The sequence below is a fragment of the Amblyomma mixtum genome, chromosome 3, assembly GCF_055824585.1.
Source record: "Amblyomma mixtum isolate Tamu chromosome 3, ASM5582458v1, whole genome shotgun sequence".
In the NCBI taxonomy this organism is placed as follows: domain Eukaryota; kingdom Metazoa; phylum Arthropoda; class Arachnida; order Ixodida; family Ixodidae; genus Amblyomma; species Amblyomma mixtum.
The window spans coordinates 80,883,129-80,902,605 of NC_143014.1; the positions used below are offsets into that span (position 1 = coordinate 80,883,129).

At 44.4% G+C, this 19,477-nt stretch overlaps 1 protein-coding gene across 2 annotated transcripts in view; it reads left to right on the forward strand.

The window, feature by feature from the left end:
* Positions 1–19,477, forward strand: part of LOC149350779 (uncharacterized) — a 55,735-nt gene that overhangs the window by 23,672 nt on the left and 12,586 nt on the right. For both annotated transcript variants that reach the window (XM_089579923.1, XM_089579922.1), the window contains 9 exons: positions 2,435–2,666; positions 7,252–7,291; positions 10,954–11,008; positions 11,245–11,301; positions 14,347–14,549; positions 14,641–14,749; positions 15,191–15,283; positions 16,389–16,495; positions 18,461–18,581. In XM_089579923.1, coding sequence (XP_089436049.1) covers positions 2,435–2,666; positions 7,252–7,291; positions 10,954–11,008; positions 11,245–11,301; positions 14,347–14,549; positions 14,641–14,749; positions 15,191–15,283; positions 16,389–16,495; positions 18,461–18,581 — 1,017 coding nt within the window. The remainder of the gene's footprint in view (positions 1–2,434; positions 2,667–7,251; positions 7,292–10,953; positions 11,009–11,244; positions 11,302–14,346; positions 14,550–14,640; positions 14,750–15,190; positions 15,284–16,388; positions 16,496–18,460; positions 18,582–19,477) is intronic.

Below are 19,477 nucleotides of genomic sequence, written 5' to 3' on the forward strand. Positions count from 1 at the left end.
TTTAGTTTAGTTTAGTTTATGGGGTTTAACGTCCCAAAGCGACTGAGGCTATGAGAGACGCCGTAGTGGAGGGCTCCGGAAATTTCGGCCACCTGGGGTTCTTTTAACGTGCACTGACATCGCACAGTACACGGGCCTCTAGAATTTCTCCTCCAAAGAAATTCTAGCCGCCGCGGCCGGGATCGAACCCGCGTCTTTTGGGTCAGCAGCCGAGGACCATAACCGCTGAGCCACCGCGGCGGCGGCGTGTGTGTGTGTGTGTGTGTGTGTGTGTGTGTGTGTGTGTGTGTGTGTGTTATAAATATGTGAGAAGCCAAAAGCCACAGAAACCCATGGACAGAGCGGATTTTTATTTATTTGGTGCTGTTTTTTTTTAGATTTAGAATATTACTGAATGTGTTATTGCTTAAAGAAAATTGATTAGAAAAGCAGAAGAAAAAACAACCACATGCCGCCGGTGGGAACCGAACCCAAGACCTCCGGGTTTGGTTCCCACCAGCCGCATGTGGTTTTTTTCTTCTGCTTTTCTAATCAATTTTCTTTAAGCGATAACATATTCAGTAATATTCTCCATTGTTCAACACCACAAAATAAATAATTATAAATAAAATCCCCTGTGTTCCTTGGTTTCTGTGGCTGTTGGCTTCTCTTAAAAATGTATAACGAGCCCCTCATTCCCCTTCACTTGTCTGCTTAACACACACACGCACACACTGTGTTTCTTGTAAGGCTTTGCACAATTTTTAAAAATAAGCTTTTTGAGATAGAAGAGCGCTTTTTTTGGCATTGCATTTTCAGCGGTGCAGTGCATCAGAATACAACTAAGACGTGCTAACTAGTAGGCTGGTTAACTAATATTAAAGAGTTATCTTTTAACTGTTACTGTTAGGCTGCTTATTTATTCAATGGTGCCTAGCCCACCGTAAGTAATAATCATATCAGTTTTTATAATTTTGAAAATGCGGTTACCCTCGGCGCTGTGGCTCAACAAATTTTGGCTATTTCAACGTGTTACATGTGCTGTAGGGGTTGCTTCGCCTACAAGCATCTCGAAAACGCATGTATCTTGGTGCGATGTAGCCAGAATTTGTGGGGTCACAGCGCTGCGGGTAACCGCGTTTTCATAATTCTAAAAACTGATATGGATATTACTGATGGTGGTCCACTTGCCTCTGAATAATTAATGAGCCTAACTGTAACAGTTAAAAAGTTAACGGTTCAGTATTAGTTTAACAGCCTGCTAGTTAGTATGTCTTAGCTCTATTCTGATGTACTACACTGCTGACAATGATAGGCTGCAAAAACTCAGAAGTTCTAACTCAAAAACCTATTTTAAAAAACTGGGTAAAGTCTTAGCTGAAATACTCTGTATACATCATGCCACATTAATACGACCCCCGTTACTATGGATGACGAATTATGGACTGTTTTACTGGGGACCAAGCATTTTCAGTGTATTTACACCTGGTTAATCCCCGGACAGTGGACACAGCGAAAATTCAGAGCCCATTGGGACCCATGTATTGTTGTCCCTTTAATATGGACAGCGATGGGAACGAAATGTCGAGAACCTCTACCAGATGTTCCGCCCCTTGTATTTTTGCTGCGTAACACCAGTGAAAGGCAGGAGCGCGAGTGCCATAGAAATGACCTTTGTGCGTGTGTGCGTGCGTTCATGCTTTACAGTGTCAAGGTGCCTGATCAACACCCCTTAGCATTTGCCGCTCTATGTGAATGGCTGCGAAAAAAATTATCTGTGCTGCGTTGAAAACCTGCGTAGTGTTGCTGGTCAATCTTTTCACTTGTCTGCTAGGAGTCTGTAGCCTCTTTCGGCTTTTTTTATTTAATTTTGACATAGTCTTTGAATGGCCTTGTATACATGGGTTTAGTATGTATGCATTATTTATACACTCCAGGGGCATTACAGTGGTTACTGCTCACTAGCACGATTGAAGCAGGAGCTACGTGAAACCGTGCTCTTGTGTGTTCCAGACAAAAACTAGTGTTCTTGGTGCGTTATGCTATACATGGATCCCAATTTGAAATGTTAGTCTAGAAAGGAGCCTTGTGTAATATGTGTGTTCATAATATAATATTCATGTGGCATTCAAAGGCGATGCACTGTGGCCTAGTGGCTTGAGCATCCACTTTGTATGCAGGAGGTGCGGGGTTCGATCCCCAGCGCCACCGGCTACCAACCAGTGATACAATGGGCACACGCTTTCTGCAGGAATAGCATTAGCCCGAGTGTCAGTGTCTGCGTTTAGGCCGTGAATATATACAGTTGGCTTTCAAAAAAGCCCTTGCAAAAGCCTCTTCTATGGTGGATGCAAATTTGCTAATGCGAAGGTTGATAGTACTGATGTTATTACATGCCATGCTCCATAAACTTTGCATGGTTCGCTAGTTATATCGCTGGACGATTCTTTTCCAGCATCATCCAGACAGGGGTACAACGGAGGGCACATTACCCGTGGATTCTGAGGCTGGCCCTGAGGTTGCTCAGTTTTCTGAAGACGAGCTCCGGGCAGCTGCCGTCTACTTCAAAGAAGATTTGGACTTCCTCCAGAAAGTGGGCAGTTGCCGGCGGCTGGGCAGAACCAGCTTGGGGCGCTGCTCGCTCTTCCTCAAGTTTGACCCTCTGCTTGCCAATAGTTCCCCTAATGGTGAGTGTTAGCTTCCTTGTTTAATGGAAAAGTCTAGAATGTGGCTGTCTTATTTATTTTTTTAAAGGAATAAAACTCCATGGCAAAGATATGCAGCCCTCCTTAATTAGGCATGGCCAAAAAGTTAATTGGGAGTGATGGGAGTAAGCTTGGTTCTTGCATATCATTGAAGCAAAAACTGGTTTGGTTTATGGGTTTAACGTCCCAAAACGACTAAGGCTATGAGAGACGCCGTAGTGGAGGGCTCCGGAAATTTCGACCACCTGGAGTTCTTTGACGTGCACTGACATCGCACAGTACACGGGCCTCTAGAATTTCTCCTCCAAAGAAATTCAACCGCCGCAGCCGGGAATTTCTTTGGAGGAGAAATTCTAGAGGCCCGTGTACTGTGCGATGTCAGTGCACGTCAAAGAACCCCAGGTGTTCGAAATTTCCGGAGCCCTCCACTACGGCGTCTCTCATAGCCTGAGTCGCTTTGGGACGTTAAACCCCATAAACCAAACCAAACCAGTTTTTGCTTCAATGATATGCAAGAACCAACCTTACTCCCATCACTCCCAATTAACTTTTTGGCCGGTCGAGCCACTACCTCTGCTCTTACGCCCATAAAGTTGTCAGAAATGTTCTCTTAGTTATTGTTACTGTTATTGTTATTGTTGGATAATTAAGTAGCCTGCTGAGCATTCCATAGGGCTCATTCTCACTGACTGAAGTGGCTGGCCTGTGCTGGTCGGCAGTGCTACTGTGGCAGACTGTGACAGGGCTGGTTCTTCGGCATCAGGGTTCGGCATCACGGTTGCTTCGAGAATGCTTAAAATTGCAGAAACCTGCATCTAAACTTTGTACTGAATCTTGCATGCAATGTAACTGCACTATTGTCTGACCGGTGCGTGACTAATACTGGTGCAAGTACATTGTTGCATTTACAGTAGTGTTAGAATGTTGACAGTAGCACTGTTAAAGCTTGGTTAGTTCAAGCACATTTTTATGCTAGTGTGATGCAGAGTTTGCAGTTTTACAATGGTGCATGATCTATGGCATGTGCACCTGGCCAATTCTTTAATAGTGTTACATGCGTATCAACAAATGGCTGTACAGCAGCTCGTGACAAAAGGACGTGGCGAAATGTGTGAGAATTGCACACGTGCACGAACTGTTCGCTGTTTGCAGCCTATTTAACTGCTGAGCTTTGTTACAGAGCACTGTACGACCATTTGTTTGATGCTTGCATTATGCTGTTCAAGAATTGGCCAGGCATGTAGTTATGTATATGTATTGGTGCACATAGTGGCATTTGAAGCATGTTTTCAAAGTTCTAGTGATCATTTTGAACTGGAGTGGCTGTTGATGCCTTTAAAGCTTTGGCCAGTCGTTGAGGGACCCAGAAAGGCCTTTTATTTATTCAGAAATGTGAACCTGTAGGCATCCTTAGTAGCAGTGTAGTGTGAAAAATTATTTCCGAAAGGCACAACAAGAATGGAGGAATCGAAAGTACAGTATTTAGCTTTTGCATTTTTTCTCACCTTTAATTCCTTCTTTCATTCTCTTGGCCTGGGCCTGTTGAGGGATATGCCTACCAAGGCCACAACTGGTCACTATGCTCCCTGATAACTCAGCTGTCACCACCATCGTTAAGTGTGGTACTGGAAGCCTCCCAGTGTCTGCGAGTGCCAGCGCTTGCTGAGTGGCTGATCTGTAATAGCACAATTGACCTGTTGCAGAAAACTAAGAAGGGCTTACTTTTAACTTTGTTTCTATGTGCTATAACTTGGCTTAGGTGTTAAGTCACATGATCTTGCTGTGAGTGAACTCATCATGCTGAAAGGATGGCTGAGGGCGCCACTTTCATACACGGACCAGAACTCCTTAAATCCTCCAGATTTAGTTAACACAGACGGAGTATTCTGGTCAGTTTTGACATTGTTTGGTGCATTGCAGGCTTGTCTTAGTCATTTTTTTTTTGTTTAGAATCTAAAAAATGGACTTGTGATGTCATATTTTTTAGACTCTAAACAACAAAAAAAGCCCATAAACCATGTCATGTCATATTTTTGATAAGGAAGCATGATTGGTTTGTTTAAGCAACCTGCAACAGTTGCAACTGCAGCTTGTGCCGAGAAAGGTTTTTCTAGGTAAAGTAGTCGTAAAGACAGTGGTGGAGGGTCTTGGACATTTTTCTACTTGTAATGAAGTATTGTCTGAATTTTGGCCGTGCTGATTCTTTATTATGCAGACTTGCCCAGAAAGCAAGGTCATGTATGAATTTGATTTTTATGGTTTGATTTTGCACATAAAGCACTGGATATGAAAAAAGGAATTTAGCTGTGTGGATATTTTAATTTTTCATATAACAAAATCAGATATTCAAGCATAATCAGTTTCCTGTTTCAAATGAGTTGGTACTGCTTCATTTCAGAATGTTTCCCAAACATCTTGCAGTTATAAAATATGGCACCCTCAGCAGTGAATATTGTGGTCTGCTCTCGCCTTCCCGCACAGGGGCAGACAAGCAGTAACTGTACCTCAACCCACGGTAGTTGTAGCAGCAGTGACAGCTGTCTTGCATTTCTACAGTTTACCCATCTTACATTTAAAGCTGTCATCCATACATTCCGCATGTGGCTTGAAGCAGAACTTGGCGCAAGAAACGGCAATGCCATTGTTCTCAACTTTGGAAGGTGCGAAGGAAAGATCTAAATGTAGGTGCCATGGCCATCATGGCAAAGTGATGTGGCGCAAAGGTTCAGCCGTGCATATCGTTGACACTGTCGCTGAAATTCGTGTTGCAGGCGGTAACAGTGTTGCGAGCCATGTGCATTTTACCGGTGTGATGTCATCAAGTACCTTAAAAACTCGCATATAATACAAACCCGAATGTAATACGAGGTAAAGTTTTAGAGACGCGAAATGCAAAAAAAAAGTTTTGCCCGTGTATAATACGAGTGACGAAAGCTTAGAGAAGACATTTATTTAAATCGCATCCTGCACTTCACTTCAATCACTTTCTTCTCCAGCAGCGCTTTCTTCGGACATTTCTTTGTCCGACAAATCATCCCAAATGTACTCATCTTCTGTGCCTTTGAGGGCGTTAGAGTTGCTGCACTTCTTAAGACGCACAAGATTTTCTGGGATGGCTGCCGATGCGTCTACGATCCATTTGCACAGCGTGGCTGGTGAAGCCCGCTTCAGCCTCCCGGTTGGCGTCACTGCAGGCTCACCTGAGCGTATCCACTCTGCGTAGCCCCATTTGACTGCGTCCTTGAAGGGTTTGTTTACACAAACATCAAGGGGCTGTAGTTGTGACGTCATCCCACCCGGAATCACAACGAGGTCAGTGCCACAGTCGCGTAGCAGCCTCTTCACCGAGTCGGCCAAATGGCAACAAAATGCATCCAGCACAAGCATGGACGGACGGATGGACAAGGTGGACGACCCCCGGCGCACCCAACGGATCAACAACAAAGAAACGACATTGTGGCGTCGTTGTCAAGAGTAACGGAGCCAAACCGTAGCCACTCTGCAACAACGAAACCGTAAATAGTACGAGGTGGTAATTTAGGACGCCAATTATGGGAAAAAAAACCAACCTCTTATTACACGCGGGTTTTTGTGGTAGATGATGCAGCTTAAAAAGCAGCAGCAACAATGAGGAGGTTAACGCAAGTAATCCACAAGGCATTTATGAAAAGGATGTTTCCAGATCCACCTTGCAAACAGCCAAAAATCGCTGGCTACAATCAACACCATAGCACGCACTTACTCAGGTGACGAGTTGTGTGTACATGTGCTGGTATGTATTCGTTCCCTGGGTTGAGTCTTGGATCTCGTTGGCCATGAATTTGTGCAAGATGCAGCACACCTCAGGAGTTCTGCTGAATGCAAATGCATAGTTTCATCATAAAGAACTCTGCTGCAAATGAGACTGTGGTGGGCAGGTACCTAGAAGTGTCCCAGAGCTAGTCGTGTATGACCACTTCCACTGGACTCTGTGCTGGGCATGGCTGTTTTTTTTTTTTTTACTGGCCAGTCAAGGTGGGGCTGCTTTGTGCTGTTTTCAGGTGAACTGGTGCAGCTTTGCACCTTGCTCCAGGTCGACCACTTGAATTCGCCAAAGACAGTCCGGAATTCTGACTAGAAGCCAGCTCATTGTTGTCATCAACAACACTCCTTACAATGGTTGTTATAAGGGCATCGTACACAAGTGAATAAAAGCATTAAACAATAGTGTTCTTGTACTTCAGGACATGTAGAATTGTGAAAGAAAACCAAACCAAGCATGGGTCTGCACGTGATAATGCTGCGAGGTGTTTGTGCAACTAGTCCAGGCATTCCTAGCCAAGAAACTTGCTCAGGTTGCAAGAACTTGAATGATTTCTTTCAAACACGTACCATACAGCCCAGCTTTTGATTCTCTCATCGACTTTTGCATATTGTCTCTCTGCGAGAAATCTGTTTTATTTCATTTAGGTTTGCAGTGCTGAAGCTTTGCATTGCTTTATTCACTCTGCACTAATCGTTTCCATTTACCCTGTTACACACTGGCCTGCTTTCCTTAAAAAGCTATTTGTTTCTCTTATGCTTACAGCACCAGGTGAAGAATCAAGGCCTAAAAAGCGGTACTCAGTGTAAGTTTACTTTTAGAGGTTTTCCATCATCATGCTTATGTCATACCCTAATCACTCAACTTCTAATGAGCATCACATGCATAACTTCCAGCGTTAGCTATAGAGGTCATTCACACAATGCCAGTTGCACTGTATGCCGGTGCAGTCAATCATGTCTGCATAGCAACGTGGTGTTCACGTAGCAAAACCCTCAAACAATGACACTTTCCCCAATTGTGCCGCGCATACCCTCAATTCATTAGTTGCAACATCCGCCAGTGTGGTGTCTACCAGGGTACAGTATTTTCGTATGGGAGCCTTCTATTGTTCGCCAAATCTGCCAGTGGGTAATTTATGTAGAGTAACTGTTTGTCCATTCTTGGGGCCTTGTTTCTTGCCATTGTGGCAGGCCTTATTTCGTCTAAATTTTTAAATAGCTTGTTCATTGTGCAGAAAAAGGCATATGTTTTGCTTTTAATCTCCTGCTGTTTTCATTGATACTGTCAATGATGTTGTATGCTATTTATTCTACTATTGAGCTGTGGGCTAGCAAGGTCAGCAACACTAGAATCTCTGGTGTTGTGGAATTTTTCAAATTTGTTACGGACGTTGTCAAGGGCATTGCAGGTTCTGGTCAGATGTGGATTCCTTCTACAGACTTGCTCAGAGTGACTTTTGGAATGCTTCTGCTGGCTAAACACTGGCTTGCTCACCGTCATATTTTACACGGGGTGAAATTTGACAGCCAGTTTTGTTTAATAATGTGTTTGGAAGAGGTACTTCTCTGATTCGCCAAGAATTACTCAGAAATCCATGTTTGTTAGTGGTGTTGCTGAACCGCAAAAAAATGTTTCCACAACAGCTATACCAGCAGTTCCCTCTGTCGTCATTGGCTGAAAAGCAAGCATTTGATTTGAAATGAGTCCTCCCCAACCGCTCGTGTTGTAAGAGTGCAGCTTTTATGAAAGCTTTTTTTTTTTGGTCGTACATTGGTGCAAATGGATGTACACTTCCAGTTGGTTTTTACCGAATCAGGAAAGTACCCCACCCGGACGTGTTAACAAAACTGTCCATATTAATGCTACCTCTATGTGGTGTTGGAGGGTGTGCAAGGCAGCAGTTTAGCCAAGAGAAGCATACTAGGAGTTGCTGTGAGGGGGACAACATTCTCTACTGTTCTGTGCCTAATGGCAAACAATGGCATTTTCCTGCATTTTAGTGCACTGACTTTTGGACAATTCATGCTATTCAAAGCCTATGCTGTCTCACTGCGTTTATGCACTGCGGCACCTTTGCAATCTTTCTTGCTGCACTTTCAGGCTATGAAGAAATGGATTTTTTTGTCTTCTTTTGTTAACATTTTGATGCAAGGTGTACAGTCATGGACAAAGGTTACAGGGTGTTGATTTGCGAAAAATAATTCATTCTTACCTTGGCTTGCTTGCCAGTTAGTCTGTATTTGTTCCTGCGCATGGAACACACTCAAGTCTCTGTGTGCTTCTATGCTTTTCATTGACCTTCATATCCTGATAGTCCGTGGAAAGAATATTTTTCCGCAAACCCGCATCCCGCAAACTTTTGTCCATGACTGTATAGTACGTGCTAATGGCATGGCAGAGCCAATGTTGCCGCTATTTCTTCCATGTTGGAGCTAGAAGGTCATGTGAGCTTGGTCCTAAGGATGGTTTTGACTAGCAGTGCTTGAACTGAAACCTGGGGGACCACTTCGTGCTTCAGTACTTGCATGTTTTTTGTTGTATGAGGCTGCACTTTGCATTGAACCAATGCCTCCGACCGCCGTAAGGAATTAAAAAATGAATGTGTTGTCACCAGCACATGAAGGGGAAAGCGTGGGATTGACTTCCTTCCTCAAGTGCTTTGAAAGCTTCTGCGTCAAATGGTTTTAAAAGCCTGAGAGACCTAGAATGCGTGTTGATATCTTTGCTTGTTTTATTTTTAACATCTTTCATGAGAAATAATCTGCTCACTAAAATCATGCACTCCAACTGAAAATTGCTGTATACATGATGCAGCACTCTTGACACCAAATCATGATTGCAGATAATAGGCACCAAAGCTTTTCACCGTGACATCAACTTCCTTTCTCTTTCATTACGCTTTCGACACAGTTACTGTCGTCTGCTGCAACTGGGCTGCGGTACTTGTGCAAGAGCTTATGTCGCAGCCAGTCTTGTGCACGTTGCAGAAAACAAGTTACGAATTGCAATTAGTTGCTTCATCCGGAATGTAACATATTTCAATCGTCAAATACAGCCCTTGAAAAGTAACTGAACAATTAGAGATGCAATCTGTTACTATTATGGTATTTTTTCTATCTTTTATCAGCATGGCATAGATATACATGGACGAGAGTGAGTTGGTGCTGCTTACTAGATCTATAGTCTCTTGCAGTACATACATTGACAATTTCGCCATCAGTTGTTTTTTGAAGCTTGATACAGCTTTGTTTCCTTTTGAACACATCAGTAGGGACACTGATGAGTATCTCGGTACACGGCAGATGGAAGTGCATTGAATTAACATATGAAGACCTTGCGCACCATCTTGAGGTTATGCAAGATATGTCGTGTGTGCTGTGCGATGTCAGCGCATGTTAAAGAACCTGAAATGGTCTAAATTAATTCGGAGCCCTCCACTGGGGTGTCCCTCATAGCCAGAGTCACTTAGTGAATTGTGCGGCTGTAATGTCCCTATCGACCATCAGAATCACCTCTGTGCTTCATTTAATAATGCCAGCTGTGATAGGAAGCTAGTATGCCATGTTCTAATGTTGTGTTTGCACAGACATAAAGGAAGGTAAGGATGACACAGGCAGTGCTACTTGCTTTGAAGTAATTATTCCATGCTCTTTTGCTCTGGCCTGGTAAAAGTTACATAGGTATAATGTAGCCGGCAAGGGAATATCTAGTTGAGATAAGCAAGTTCGTATAACTTTTTGCACTCTTAGCAGCCCAATCGAACTTCTCATTACATGCATCATATTCATTCCTCCAAAAAATGGTAGCTGCCGAGATACCTGACTGCTGCAGCTAAAATAAATAGAAATGAAAAACTCTCTGTACAGCAAAAGTCACTGCTTTGCTGTGGGGCAGTAAGCCGTTCACGTTGAAGGCAGAGCCTGTAGTTTTTCAAGTAGATATTGATTGGATTGTATGGGCATTACACCACAGGCTGCCGGCACTTTGAAGCTAACATAAAGTGCAGTTCTAGCAAGCTTCTGCATGGCATCTAGTTTCTTCGAAATGTGTTTTTAATAGATGCTTTCTTCACTTGCTTAGTAATAGAGCCATGGGAACCAGTGTATTAGAGCGGTGCACAAAGCTGTATGCATTTCTATAAGTGCCCATGCCACAGCCATAACCAATCAGACTCCCAGTTGTTGGAGACAACAGCAACTGTGCGAGGAGCATGGAGGGAAGAGAGGGGAAAAGCTTGATGTTGCACCTTGATGTAAAAAAAACGCTACACCTTCTTATGAGATTTCATGTTGCAGTGTACCGGTGCTTTCTCCCCATAGCCTTTTCCTCTTGGAGGGTACAATGTTACTGCACATGGTATTGCTCTTCTTTGTGTAGCCATCTTTGCTGGGCATTCGTTTACCCGCCAAAAAAAATTTATTTCAAGATTGACTCCAACTATTCCTGTCCTCTGTTAAATTCCAGCAATCCACGGTTCTCTGAAAGGGGAAGCGGATTGTTGGACCTCAGTGATTCAGAGGTGAGATTGTTGCCTTTGTGCAGCTATATGTATCAACGTCTGTATTAACATCTATTGTTGCCTAGAATTGTGGAGCTTCACCCCTGCGCCGCTCATATTTTTTTGTGTCAATGTCAAAATTGCGCTCAAGATTCTTGTCAGTACATGGCTTTTTTCTGCTGTACAACATGGATTGAAATGCCTTAATGCCACCTCTCCAATCCATTTCCTTTAACCTTCAACATCTACTGTTATAGGACCTGCTGAACTGGTCTGCACCTTCACCTCCACACGGAGTCTCGGCAGCTGTAGAGGTGAGCCTCTTGCTTTCATGTGCATTGATTCATTGTGTTTCAAGCTTTCAGTGCTGTACAGACAAATGTGTGCTTTTTATATAAGAACTGGGCACAGAAACACTTGCATTGTTCTGTACAATGCTTTGGGGACCTTCAACTCGTGTGTCTTCAGGCCAACAGCCACATTCTCTGAAAGCATATGGCTTTTTAAAGCTATGACGATCACGAGCTGGGCTTTGGGGAATTGTAGGTTTCGGTTGTTTAGCTTCGCAGCTTTTCTTCACCTTAGGGAAATCTAAGATGCCAGACAAGGCAGGCACGGCTGACTCGAGACAGGTACAGCACGAGATGAAGTGGCGCATCCTTTGAAATGCAAATTGGGGCCACTGCACTGTGTCTTAGATAGTGAACAGTGTAAGCATGAAGCATCAAAACCTTGATGCCTCGTGCCTTCCCTGGAGGGTGGGCAGGCTTCATGAATGCATGGAAAGGATAAAATAGCAAACGATCGATGCGGTTCACATTGCAGTTTGCATTAGCATTAACGTTACCCCCTGGATGGATCAGGCGCTGCCACTGATGAGTTTAGACCGCGCGAGTGGGTGGCGGGATTCAGTCCTTCAATCGCAGTGTGACACGCTATACCCCAGCTCCATTTTCCTGATCCAATCCAGGAATCTGTGTGACACACTGTAGCCCCTCTCCACTTTCCAAACACCTTGACTCTATACTTCGTCTTGCAAGATGTTTGCAGCACTATGGAAGGCAGAGCCCTCTCGTCCCATCATGGCTGCAGGAACACAAAAAATAGTCCCTCGAATATTTGAGCAGTGTAGGACTATTAATCAAGCAATAAGCACAGCTATTGAAAACATAGTTTGGACTCGTAGATTTAGATGGTATAGAGTGCTTCAATCACTGGTGAAATTAACAGACAAAGCCTGTACGAACACAGCTCGGCGGAAGCTTGCTGCGAGGTAGTGATGCGTTTTGCCATTTTCCAACATGGCGCCAGCTGAGTCGGTTGTGTCGCCAGTGCGCCCTACACCGACAGTGCGCTGTTTTTCCAAGTAGGCCATTGCAGTTGGTTTCTTGAAGTGCTCCGCGTCGAGAACGGGGGCAGTTCAAGTACGAATGCGCTCATCAAGAGGACGGCAAAACTCACTCAGGTGAGCAAGTGAACACTTTACCAGTGGACAACGCAGACGTTGAAGGCGGGCCGAATGTTGTCCCCGAAGAAGCCGGCAGCATTACAGTGATGGACAACGTGCCATATTCTGTGAAGCAGGATAAAGTGTGGCGGATGACTAGCCTCAAAAAAGGACATACAGACTTGGCTGCCCGGAAAACGTGTCGCGTGGAGTAGCGACATGAAGGCCGAGCTCATGAAGCTTGTCAGCAACGTGAACACAGGTAGGGACCGATAACGTGTGGACTGCATCGCCAAAGCTGCTGGCCGTCTCGCTGTGCGCTTGCCACCCTACAACTGCCAACTGAACCCAATAGAGCTTGTTTGGAGGTATGTCAAGGGCTTTGTCGCTAGTCAAAACAAGACGTTTAAGCTCTAAGACGTGGAGCCTCTGGTTTGGCAAGGCATCATACAAGTGACTGCTGAGAAATGGAAGAATTACGTGCAGCATGTTATTAGTGAAGAAGATGAGATGAGGAAACTGGACCGTGTCATCGACGATGTTGTTGACCAAGGACGGCCTATTGTTGTCAACCTGTAGGATGACACAACCAGCAGAGCTGAATGGAGTTGTGATGAGGACGATGAGATGAGCCCCATTAACGTGCTGACGTACGCGGAAGTCGGAGTACTGTCACAGCGTCTCATGAGATATGGCAGACGCCATAGCGGACGGCTCCGGATTAATTTTGACTGCTTGTGCGTTGACTTTCACGCAGCACATGGGGTTGTTTTGCATTTAGCCAGCATCCTGGACATCACCTGGACATCCACCTGGACATCAGGTGGATCGAGCCACAGGCGCGTAGGAACACACTAATGTAGTGCGCGCCATCCTGATTGGACGAGAGCTCTACCTTTCGTAGTGCTGCAAACATCTTGTGAGACTGAGTACAACTGGCGACCACAGTATTGCTCTCGCCACCTGTTGTCTCCCACCCTCTGTTCCATCACCAGAGTGGAGAAGAGGATTTTAGTGTGAACTTTGCCTCCTGCCAACGCCAGACGCTTCTTGCAATAATGCTAGTGGATGAAAAATGCCACTGTTCCTGGGCACAGCTCTTGCTTGCATAAGCCCCAAGGTCACTAGACCCTCCCTCATTAGAAAGTGATCCCATGGTCGAGAATGTGATATGTGTGCCACTGTTCCATGACCCCTTCTTATGTAGCTCTCATTTCTATTCATAACAGGTCAGAAAGCAATGGTATTATAACTTATTCAAGCTACCGGATGGGACACAGCTTTTTTCCTGCTCAGTAGGATGTTTATTAATTAGGCTTGTTATCACTGGCTCCGTACAATTTATATTTGAAGGTGGCAGTTTGAAGAAAAGGCAGGTAATATAGGTTGGAGTGCTATTTCGGAAATCTGCACAGAAGCATTTTTGATGCCTGGTTGGTGATTAGCGTGCAGGTAGCTGATTTCATGACTCATGGCCACATTCTGTGTACATAACGGTGAACTCGAGGTTCCACCTGTGTTGTGTCTATGCAAATCACCAGGCAGCCCTGTTTTTGGGCCTGGAATTTTATTTAAGTACCTTGTAAGATAAAGCTTTAACAGGAAGTAACATTTTCTGAGCACAGAACCCCAGCACATTATACAAAACCCATGTGTATTGTGCTGGTGTACTGTCTGTAATTAATTGGCAGTCAGTTCTGTTTTGGCTCTTTTTCAGATTTCAGAAGCTCATGTGGCAATGATAGCTGTTCTGTTAGGAAACGCTAAACAGGACTCACCCTTTCCTGTCCACTATTTTGTTCTAATTTTGCTTGAATTGTGATCTTGTGACCAATGTGCAGCGCTGTTGCAATCTACGTGAGCTGCACATACAAGTTCTGCTTGGAATTCAGCAGGTGTTGTACTTTTTCAGGAGCAAATGTTTTCGGAGAAGGAAATGTCACAGGCGCTCAAGTACCAAGAGCTGATGTTTCAAGAGCGCCTGCTCAAGAAGGACCAAGAGTGTGTTCGGCAGCTCGAGTCAGTCCGTCAAGAAGCTGAGAGTTTCCGTGGAAAGCTTGAAGAAAGCCAGAAGTTGTGCCAGATTCAGGAGAGAGCCCTGCAATGCCTTGAGAGGTAACATCCTGCCTGTTTGGAGCAGTGGTGTATCATTTTCCTGCTCTCAGTACCAGGGTGAGAAGTGTAAATAGTGGTCTTTCAATGGCAGGCATAATGAGAACTTGGTGGGAGCCCTGCAGCTCATCGGCAAGGATATTCAGAAAGAACGTGCAGAAAAAGATGAAAACCTACAGAAAATGGTCAGGGAACGCGACCAGGTAAGCAACTACCACACATGAGTGCATTTAGTGCAATTGTTCTCAGCTTGAGTGATTTTGCATCCATGTCACTTGCTGGGATGTGTGTCTGCCACTAAGTATTGGAAGTGGTTGTTCTTACTGAAATGGAAGTTTATGTCTGTGCTCCTGTTACAGTTCAGTGCATTAAATAGCCGTACCTGGATGTATAAAACTCAAAGGAGAGTGCAGCTGAGCTTAATGTAACAATAATTTGAAATTTAATAGAAATTAGAGGTTCCTTTCTGATTGAATATACTCGACCAACTTGATGTTTGCAGTGTAGTGCTAAATGCTTTTGAGACCACTACTGCGTAGCTTGTTAAGTGACAATGACTGCTGTAGGGTATCGAAGTTGTTAGTCCTCTGCCTTGATTTTTGTATGATGTGCAAGCACCTGAAGTGTTAAACATTGCTTTGCAGCTTGTTGAAGATTTGCACAATGTGGAAATTACATTCGCTGATTTCCATCGCCGTTACGAAAAAGCCAAGCAAGTGATCTCCGTTATGAAGGAGGTACTGTTCCTTCTGGCATCTTCTTTTTCTTACCGTCTTCAAAGTAGTCCTCATTTATTATTTCTCCTTATTTAGTTAGGGGGTCCGCCGCGGTGGCTCAGTGGTTATGGCGCTCAGCTGCTGACCTGAAATACCTGGGTTCGATCCTGGCCACAGCGGTCGAATTTCGATGCAGGCGAAATTCTAGAGGCCCGTGTACTATGCGGTGTCAGTGCACATTAAAGAACCCCAGGTGGTCGAAATTTCCGGAGCCCTTCACTACGGCATATCTCATAGCCTGAGTTGCTTTGGGACATTTAACCCCCCGTAAACCCTATGTATGAAGTTACGTATTGATCTTTTGCTTGCAAATGCTTGCACTTACCACGGTTTCACGTATAGTTCCCTGTAGTTCCTCACATACAGCCCTTCTGAACATGGCATTCATTGTCAGGTTGCAGTCATGCCCCAGCAGATGGCAGCACATTTGGATAAAGCTATGCCTTTGTGCAGTTTTTATCAGTGGGATGCTGATATAAACAGCATAACAAAAGTAAAAAATAGTGATAATGGGATGTTGTTTTTATCAATTTTAGAGCTGAAGCTCTACTCCTCCCATGCACTGAAGCGCGCGGAGCTGGCAGCGTCGTTCGCTCGCCTTCGCAGCTGCTTTGAACAACATGAATCAGCTCTCATGCAGTTGCACTCATCTGATAAGATAATAAAGAGCTGAAGCGTTGCTTGATGTTCACAGTTAGCCATGAAGGAGTGGTGCGCTGGAATTAGTGCTTTGGCTATGTGGTTAGCTATGATTCTTATAATCAAGTCTTCTCTTAATCAAGCAACAACCAAGTCAAGTCATTGATATGCAATAAAGTTATACCACAGCAAACCGTTTCTGATCATACTTAATCGAGCTGCTGCTCTGTAAACCAGCCTCACCCAGGTTGAACCCTAGCCAATTTTTTTTTAACCACAAGTATGTACAGCAAAAAATTGAACAGTTGAGTGGAGATACATAGGTGGCCCTTGAATATTAGGAACAACAAGCTTATTATCCAAGGATTCTATTGTTACTATATCCATGTTTTTTTTTCTTTGGCCATGTAATTATTTGCTTGTGCAGAACGAAGCCATCCTGAAAAAACAGCTGGCAGAGACGGGTGAAGCCCTGGAGAAGAATAACCACATGGTGAACATCATCAAGACCAAAACGGAGGAAAGCATTGAAGGGTGCGTAGTTTAATTGTTGTGGCTTCTGCGATATTGCCTGGGACGTACTGTCATATGGTCAAATACTACTCAAGAACGATGTGGTAAATGCCCCTCAAAGGAGACCCTCCAACTAGTGAAGTCAATATGTTGTCATTACATTGCAGTCAACCGCCTTGTGCCTGGTAACCACCTGCACTGCCACACTAGTAGGTGCAAGGCAGTTAGCCATGATGTCATAAGAATAGCTGGGTGCCATTCAGTGGAGGGCCACTATTGAAGTGCATTTGCAGCTTTGCTCTTGAGCTGTATTCGGGTACAGCCTGTCTCAGCTTACCCATGCCGTTCCGATTTAAATGTCTCATTCGGTTAGTACTTTATTGTTCTAACAAGGTGCTATAGTTGAGCCCACTTATATCGAACCTTCCGGTCGCACAGATTTGGTTTGTTGTATCCTGAATTTGTAGTAAGTGGACCTACCATATTACAACCAAATTAAAGTCAAACGAAAGTGGCATTTATTTTTTTTCATAAGTCTGTTATGCATGTCCAAGCAGGCCGCATCACGGAGCTTTCCAAGCTGTAGTGGAGTCATATGCTTGTCACCAAACCCTTGCTGCTGATGAGCTGCATTAGGGAGAATGAGCTGCATTCAGGAAGTAATACTGCTGGCCTCCTCGAAATGTTTCCACTACCACTGGCAGTGCACTGCATCCTCTATCCTCGTGCCATGGTTCTGCACACCCACTCAGTGCTGCACCCCAGTGCAGTCCTGTGCTCTCAAAAAAGTTATAATGATGCAGCGAAGACGCTAACGAAGGCACATGCTCGCACACTGTACCATTTTTTGTGTGTGCACTGCCTGCACGCAGCAGAGGCTCAGTAGATGGAGAACCGATTGGGCAGGTGACACACAACACGCGACCAGCTGGGCCGGCGAGGCATACCTCATGACTGGTATTCAAACTTCTCACATCTCTGCCATTGCTTGATCGCTAACAGTGCGTAGCAGTTTCACTTTCATTGCTGCCAGCCAGCATATATGCATGTGCTGATCGATATCCGTGCATGCTTGGCTGGCAGATAACTCCAGTTTCAGTGACATCTTCTTTATTACTTTTTTGGGGGCGCCACATTCTTTCTGGTGGCAGGATTAAGGGCACTAGAAGACCCTTGATGCTGCCATCGTTTTATCCGCGACGTAGTGTCATTCGTATTAAACGAGTGTTCGTTTTAACTGTGGCCATTGACTCGACGTTAAGGGGGTCGACTGTATTTATACACCTTTAGTTTAACACAGAACTTCAGTAATACAAAACTAACAAGCATTGAAACAACAAAAGCAAGAGCACTTCATCATTTTGCATCTGTTAAGCCCCACACACAGGGTTTTGCACTTGTGCTGAGCTTACACCCTAAATGCACGAAATGGCAAGGAGCAACATACCTAGTATGTATATGTCGTTACATAGCGTGGTGATGCCTGTTGAGGTTGGGGGCGTCCCACTTTGCTGTACATTCATTGTCTTCAACACTATGCCTTATGTACATGTTTCAGTCTTCTGTTTTAACAAGAAAAATTTAAGCAAGGATGCACTAATGATTTTTCAATTGCATTTTTGTTTTGAGTCTTATTAATGCAATGCATGAGATGCGTTTTAACCCGTTCCGTGCCTTGTACGAGCTGGTTTGTCTGTTTCCAGTAAAAACTGCCAAGGATGAGCTCGGCTCATTGATGGTTTCATTTTCTTGCAGTGTCATGGACAAGCTGATTTAATGTATGTTTCTGATAGATGGCAGCACACTGCTGTATGGGGCAGCACAACAGGGGTGTGCTTATCCTGGAGGAGAGAGTGTTTTGAAATTCTTACGGGCTTTTGCCATTTTTGGTCAGAATTGGGGATTATAGCGAGACAGGGAAAGGTCAAAGTAGCTCTGAGGAAATGTAAAACATTTATTTTTCTTTTGTGGTGTTTGTTTTTCTAGTGCCAACAAGGAAGTGGAAAATACAAAGCGCAACTTTGAGGCAGATATTACTGTTCTGAAAGGTCAACTAAAGAAGGCAGCAATGACCATCAACAGTCTTGAAAAACGACTAGAACAAAAGGTATGCAAGTTTTGAGTTTGTACAAATTGCAACCCTTGTGAACTTAAAAACTGTACAATTTATCTTTGCTGCTCATTTGACTTTGTTGCCCCTCTGCCCTGTGCGCATGCCTATAACTGTGTCTAAGTAACAGTAATGAGTTTGCCTTGACAATGGTTTTGGATAGTGCCTAAGTACTAATATTGGGTCTGCCTTAACAATGACGTGTCCTTGAGTCTGCATAAACTCATTAGAGGCAAGTGGCGAGTGTGCATACTTTTCGCAGTGTGGGGAATGGAGTGTTTTGGAAAAGATCAAGTGATTTCCTCACGAAAAGGGAAATGGCTGGATGGGATGGCTGGAAGTACAGATTTGCCCTGCAGAAAAAAGATCCAAAGGGGAGGGGCCATTATCAGTCCCTTTACAACAGCATCTTGTGGTTACTTTGGGGCATAGTCAAGTGCAGGGCTGGTTTCGTCTAGCCAGAGCAGTTGTGCGTGACTGATCTGTGGGCATGCCTGCTGTGCAGTACATTGTCTGCGCTGCACATAATCTCTGTTGGAAGGGGGCTTTGTAAACCAGAGCAGTGTTCTCTCTTGAGGCCGGTGCATGTAGAGACCACGTGCGCATCTGCGTGGGAATAGGGGGTGGTAGCACTGCACCTGATTATTCTCCATCACGTCATGGGTTGAGAACACGTAGTTTGTGGAAGAATGCATAAGCAGCTAACTTGTGACCCATATTGCAGTGCATGCCCTTCTCAGATGGTGAGACGTTACTGAGAAAAAGCCCTATCCAGAAGTTCTTAGAGGTAGAGGTGGAAGTGCTGCGCCAATTTGATCTCCTGCACCAAGCTGCGCCTAAACGTCAATTTACGCCCATTGCAAGTATATTGAGCTAAATTTAGCCGATTGTTG